Consider the following 7,399-nt stretch of genomic DNA (forward strand, 5'->3'; position numbering starts at 1 on the left):
TTTTTTTTTTTACCCCTACACCCCTCATTCCTTCGAAGCTCTCACTCTGGAGGGTAAACCCTTTGAAGGGGTTAGAGCATAGGGATGAGCCCTTCCGAATGGAACGCAGGGATTTTCTGCAACCAGACCCTATTGCCAACAGGAGGAAACTTATCTGAGATAAAGGTAAGTGCTGTCCCCTGCTGGACAGAGAGAACTGCAACATGATCCAAAGCCAGATTTCTTTTCTTCTGCGGAACATAAAATACATTTAAATGGTTTTTCGTGTTTTTCAATACATTAGCAGTTTATTTAGTGATGTCAAGCCCCAGCAAACAAATAAACAAATAAAAGTAAATATAATGTGTGTGTGTGTGTGTGTGTGTGTGTGTGTATATATATGACTTTGTTACTTCATTAATTTATTAATTTTTGTGAATTGCATTGTTACTTTGTTTATGCTACATTTTAATTTAAGTATTACATTAAAATTAAATTTTTGGCATATTATTCTTATCCATTAGTTTTTTTCTTTGTAACTAATTTTATTTAATTAATTTATTCCTTTTTGTGAATTGTATTATTTTATTTGTTTATGCTGACTTTAATTGATTGAATAAAATAGTTTAATTATTATATATATTTATTTGGCATATTATCTGTATCTTAATTTTTAGTTTTTAATTAATCTCGTTTGACAAATGTTACTTCATTCATTTATTTATCGCTATTTTACTGTATTTGTTAATGCTGCATTATGTGCATGTGTGTGTATGTTTATGTGTGTATATATTTATATTTATTACATATATTAATATTATATATTTAATTATTAAATAAAATTTAAATGCAGCATAAACAAATACAGTAACAATATATTATTTAAATAATTTAAACAATAATTAAAACATTTAATTTAATAATTTAATTGAAATATTTCACTTTAATATTATTTTTACTCAGTCATGTTGTTCCAATCACAGGAAAACATGCTGCTATTTACATACAATACAAGTTAAAATTGGACAGAAAACACCATAAAAGCAAACATGAAAAGCGTCTATATGAATTGTGTGCTACATTCCAAGTCTTTTGAAGTCATAAAATAGCCTTGTATTGTATGAACATCTTGCAGAATAAATGTAGCACTACATCAAAACAGTATACTTCAATTTATTTGGTCAGTAAAATCAACGCATCATCTTCATTTCAAGTGAAAGAGGAGAGCAACATTCTCTCGCACGCTCATCTCAATCACAGACACACTTACATTCACGAGCATTCAGCGAAAGCAAGTCAAAGGTGAATGATTCTGGTTAAAATCACCGAATCATAAACAAATCAGTCCATAAGTACAACTGTGAATATTATTATTATGTTAAGGTCAAATAAATGAATTTCCCACATGTTCATTACAGTTACATGTACTCAATCTCTACTGTGTGCTGTATTAATATTGTACTCAGATAATAGGATTGTTGTTAGCAAATTCAAAGAAGTCTGCCTACAACCGTAATAAAAAAAAAAAGTCTTGTTTCTGTCTACTATTTGCTTTAATCTACACAAAAACTCTGTTCCGAATCCCAGTGAGCTGCCTATCTAGACAGCATTTTAAGACATCATAATAATTATGCTACCTTCAAGATACTTTAATTTGATCAAAATGTTAAATGCAATCCCATAATGCATTGCAAACTCTATTGGAATCGATTGTCTTCTGTGTGCATCACATGAAGAGCACTATTTGTATGACGAACGGAGTTGTGGCTTAACAAAATTAGTCTCACCCAAGTTCACCCAAAAATGAAAATTCTATTATTTACTCATTCTCTTTCTTCAACTGAGCACAAACAAAGATATTTTGAATAATGCTGTTGAACAAACAGTTGACGGTAGCCATTGACTTCCATAGTATGGAGAAAAAATTACTATGGAAGTCAATGGCTACCGTCAACTGTTTGATTACAAACATTATTTAAATATATTTTTTTGTGTTCAACAGGTGACAGAAATTCATACTGGTTTGGATCAACTTGAGGGTGAGTAAATGACAGAATTTTAATTTTTAGGTGAACTGTCCTTTTAAGAGACAGCAAAGGCAGCTCACTAAACTTTGGAACAAAGTCAAAGTGTGTCCTGTATAGATAGGTAAAGTTTAGTGCATCTTTTTAGTCTTCATACAGCTATATTGAAGCGGAGAGCTGATCTGGGGTCAGAGGTCGTGAATGATGAGAGCTGCAGTGCTGTATTAGCACTGATCTGACGTCAGTGCATAAGGCAGTGATCTTTACATTCAATAATGCCATTTAGCTTAGAGAATAGGAAGCACTGTCATAAAAACCAGTGTGAAGGAAATCCTCCTTTTAAGTATATTTTAATGCATTTTTTTAAAATGAGAAGATGCTCTCTTTGCACGGCATTGCTTGTGATAAAGTCAACACGAATTCTGATTCGATGCGGTTTACTTTCTTATTGCACATTCCTGGTCCTTCATCAGTACATGTTATTCTGAACAAACAAATGTTTAGCTTCATTATCCTTCATCAAAATGTCATCCAAGATTGAAAGCACTAACTTTTCCAGCTGATGCCATCATTCAAGTCTCATCCTACATTTGTTTTCTTGTCGAATACCCTGTTTCTTTCATAAATGCATCATATTATGCAAGTAAAATGGATCGTGAGCCGAGTTTCATGTTAACTTTAATTCTAATGCCTTCATGCACCAGTTTAACGCATGTATACAATTTGGAAACATTTGGAAAAGCATGACCGTCGTCATGTCAGTGTCAATCTTCCCTTGTCTTCTGCTCTTCATCCTCATCATCCTCTTCCTCTGTCACTGGATTCCCACCAGGTCAGTGATGGGTGGCGCAAACACCATCAGCTCCTGATATTTGTGGAAGAACAGACGCAGACGGGAGATGTAACCGTCCTCCAGATACGGCAACTTCTTCTCCTTCAGATACCGAGACACTATAGGCTTCACCTGAGACAATAAACACATGCATATTCATTATTACTATTAATTTACTATTAGATATATTTACTTGCCATATTATCAATTTGTTTATAATTTTTAATGAATTTTGTTTGAATAATGTTGCTTCATTAATTTATTCATTTTTTTGTGAATTGTATTGTTAATATTGTTACTTTTGATAATATTGTTTATCCTGCATTTTAATTTAATTTAAACATACAATTTGTTTTACATTAAATTTATTTTTTTACTTATACATATTTATTGGCTGTATTATCCTTGCCATTTTAATGAATCTTGACTAATGTTAGTTCATTAATTTATTCCTTTTTTGTGAATCATATTGTTACTTGATTTGTTAATGCTGCATTTTAATTTAATTTAAATATTAAATTATTAATTATTTTAAATTATTATAAAAATTGTTACTTTATTTTTTTATGTTGCATTTTAATCTAAATATTGGGTTAAGTTATTAATAACGTGTACATTAAATTGAAATTTATTTTTTGGGGGGGCATATCCTTATCCATTAGTATAATTATTAAATTAAATTATTAATTCAATTGTTACTTTTTGTGAATTCTATTAATACTTTATTTGTTAAGGCTGCATTTTAAGTTAATTAATAAATTATTTTAAATATTTAATTATTTAAATTATTAAACAATTGAATATTGTCTATGTAATATTTATTTTTTAAATTATATTATTAAATATTAATATTATAATTATATATTATAAATTATTAAATTCAATTACTTGCTACATGTTCCCTATGTCTTGTCTGGGCTTTTATGTTGAAGTGTTTCCTGTGCTTTGTTTGTAGTCTGTTTGTTTATCGGTTCCTCTTGATTAGTCTCCCCAGGTGTGTCTTATCTCGTTAAGCTCGTTAGCACCCCATGTAAATATATATTATGGTGGCCGAGAAGTGCTAAACAAATCACAATTCTTAAAAAAAAAAAAAAAAATTACAAATGCAAATGTGTTTTCAGAATTGTGATTTGTTTAGCACTTCTCGGCCACCGTAATATATCCCTTGTCTTTCACTTGTCCTTTGTCAGTCATTGTTTCCTGTAATGCTCTTGTTCTTTTCTCGTTCTTGTTTGGTTTAATTTATTAAATACCCTGTGCCTAGATCCACGTTTCTGCCTGCACATTACATTATTAAATTCAAATGCAGCATAAACATTTAGAAAAAAATAACACGTCAATATAAAAAAATTAATTAATTAAAACAATTAAAATTATTTTATTTATTAATTTAATTGAAATATAAAAAAATTATATGATTAAATGACAAATCAATTATTTACATGATTTAATAATTAAATTTTTGCAGATTTTTTTTTAATATACTGCAGTTTGAGAAACACTTTGTTCCATGTCCATATAAGCTGTGGCTGTCAGTATGAACGCTCACCTTCAGGCACATGTTGTCAGACAGGAATGGGAAGAGGTGATGCTCTACGTGGCAGTTGATGAGGGAATGGCCGAAGGTCCAGTCCAGCAGCGGGTTTCGGGGAAGGTTCAGGACTCCGTGTGTCATCTGGTAGATGCGTTTGGGCCGGTGAGTGGCAGAAAACATTGACAGGCCGATGTGCTGCGAAAGGGGAGACACAGAAACCAACTATAAAAAAAGAAAACTACAACTCTATAGTAACAATGAAATGCTGAGACAGAGAAGATTATGGCGCCTTTAAGCGATTCCACCTTTAGTTCAGTGTGTATGTCTGATCTTTAAGTGGGATGAAACACGTTCAGCGGCCCGAGAGACGACACTGACACCACAGGGGGCCCAAACTAGACAAAATTTATAGCACATAGCACATACAAGCATTTATCACACACACATACTGTAACACACTGCAGCTATGAACAGAGCAACAGAGCATTCACTCCTAAACAAAGGTCTCACACATCGCTGTAGGTCTCAGAGCCGACGGCTGCCCTTTAAAAAGCTTTAAACCAGCAAAAAATACCTCAGAGGATCAGCACAATACAAAAGTACATTCTCCCTTTGCTCTGCCTGGGAAAATCATGCGTGAATTGTTCTCCACCGTTTTATGTTTTTCTACAAACGAACCCTGTGAACCTCCGCGAGCAGGAGAGGAGAACAAAGCCGCATTGAGCAGGTCTCGCGGGAAAGGATGGAGAGACACACACAGACAGGGATGGATTGATGCAGACTTTAGCTGAATAGCTTCGAAAGATCACGCTCAGACTGATTACTCTTACGAGCCAGAGAGAGACGACAGAAAAATGTAGTGCTGAAGTGTTACTGTACGGCGAGAGAGTTTGTTAGTGGAGTGTGTGGTGCACTGGTTAAAGCTCAGGACCAAAGAAATACTAGCTGCAAAGACCAATCCTTTAACTACCACCACTGTACCTTAACTCAACTGTTTTTATATTTTCTGAAGACAAGCAGTGTAAAAACAACTATAGCATGCAACTGTTTTTATATAATGTGAAGAAACGTGGTATAAATAATTTAATTTATATTTTCTGAGCATGCAAAAAACACTATAACAATCAAAAAACTATTATATTTATAATACTTTAATATTTTCTGAGCATGTAAAAAACGATATTTTTATATTTTCTGAAGATAAGCAGTGTAAAAAATGTATCCTATATTTTCTGATCGTGCAAAAAAGAAAAAAAAAAATGTCATGCAAAACCAATTGGAATTATTAAATCTCATCTTTTCTGAAGATAAGTCAAATAAACAATTTAATTTTCATTTTCTGAGCACGCACAAACAACTACATTTTTATATTTTCTGAAGATACATAGTGCAAATAATATAATTTATATTTTCTGAGCATGCAAAAACAACTACATCATGCAAACAACTGTTTATATTTTCTGATGATAAGTAGTGTAAATAATTACATTTATATTTTCCGAGCATGGAAAAACAACTACAGCATGCAAAACAACTATTTTTTTTATATTTTCTAAAGATAAGTGATATTCTCGATTAAATTTTCTGAGCATGCAAAAACAACTATAACATGTAAAAACAACTATATATTTTTGCTTATAAGTGGTAGAAATTATATAATTTATATTTACTGAGAATGTCAAAAACAGCCATAGCATGCAAAAACTATATTTGATATTTTCCTGAAGATAATTGGTGTAAATAATTGATATTAATTTTCTGAGCATGCAAAAACAACTAAACATACAAAAAGAGTTGGGCTACTGTTGTGTGATGCTATGGTTGAATATCTAAAACAATTGTAGAAAGCATGCAATTCCAAAAAAGAATCAAAATCAGGTGCACAACCAAAAAATATATATCATAGTCATATATCAAAATGCAGCTTGCATTTTTCTATGATGGTATATCTCACCTGAAATATGTTGACGTGTATGTACGGCAGGGAGAACATGGCTCTGCACAGAAGCATGACCACCAGAGCAGAGCTGCACGACAGTCCTGACACACACCTGAGCAGGTAATACTGAGAAAAAAAACCCAGACACACACACAGGACGGTGCGCAGGATCTGGAGCGGAGACTGACCCTTCAGCTGACCTGAAACACAAGAGAGAATATGCTAGAGGTTTCACTGATGATGAAGCTGGTACCAGCACATACACTCAAAGGTCAAATGCAAATATATGTAAATGTCAATCAGCTCAGAGTTAAATGAACTCGGTTGTTGTGGTGTCCTAAGCAAAAATGTAATTTTATATCCTCAGTAAACGAGCGTGAAACAACAATCACTGCTAATCAATACAAAAGGATAACATAAGATTTATCACTTGTGGCTTTATCTTATAATAACTGGTTAGGATGCACTGAGAAGCTGTGACTGTAGGGACCGAAAAGGGCCTCACTGATGGCGACGATGGGCGTGATGATGGGGACGGCCAGCGGCGCGATGAACAGGTAGACGGATCGAGGAAGGAAGGGGATTTTCCAGGTGCTGGAGTCTCCCAGACCGATCACATTAGTGTGAGCGTGATGCATCTTCACGTGAGCCTGAACGCCGGCCCGCGCAGAGAACGAGCCGCACACCTGAGAAACGCCAGAGATGAGCAGCAGCATTCATATGACGCATGCAGGAGTACAAAAGAGACCACATTTCATCAAAATCTGTTCTCATTTAAGAGTTTTGGGATTTTGAAGCATTTAAAACAAAGAAAATGTGATGATGTAAAATGAAGAATTGTGCACTAGTTCTAGGTGACTTATCAAATGTAAGTACATAAGTGTCATTGATCATGTGACTCTTTGTTCAGACAAATGTTCTTGCTTTCACTGAAGCTCAAGATGTACTTTGGAACACCTCAAATCATGATGGATTTTAATTTAATGTAATGATTGAATACATTTTTAATTTAAATATTAAATCATTAAATTAAAATACTAGATTTAATTAAATTAAATATTTAGATTATTAAATATTTTTATTTTATTTTA

At 33.1% G+C, this 7,399-nt stretch overlaps 1 protein-coding gene across 1 annotated transcript in view; it reads right to left on the reverse strand.

The window, feature by feature from the left end:
- Positions 1 to 2,011: 2,011 nt before the first annotated feature.
- LOC107676438 (fatty acid desaturase 6-like) overlaps positions 2,012 to 7,399 on the reverse strand; it is a 9,935-nt gene continuing 4,547 nt past the window's right edge. The window contains exons 3-6 of the mRNA XM_016470983.1: positions 6,814 to 6,994; positions 6,324 to 6,508; positions 4,385 to 4,564; positions 2,012 to 2,967 (exon numbers count right to left, since the gene is read on the reverse strand). Of these exons, the coding sequence (XP_016326469.1) occupies positions 2,818 to 2,967; positions 4,385 to 4,564; positions 6,324 to 6,508; positions 6,814 to 6,994 (696 nt within the window). The 3' untranslated portion in view covers positions 2,012 to 2,817. The remainder of the gene's footprint in view (positions 2,968 to 4,384; positions 4,565 to 6,323; positions 6,509 to 6,813; positions 6,995 to 7,399) is intronic.

This window comes from Sinocyclocheilus anshuiensis, unplaced genomic scaffold, assembly GCF_001515605.1.
Source record: "Sinocyclocheilus anshuiensis isolate Anshui unplaced genomic scaffold, SAMN03320099.WGS_v1.1 scaffold2270, whole genome shotgun sequence".
NCBI classification, from domain to species: Eukaryota; Metazoa; Chordata; class Actinopteri; order Cypriniformes; family Cyprinidae; genus Sinocyclocheilus; species Sinocyclocheilus anshuiensis.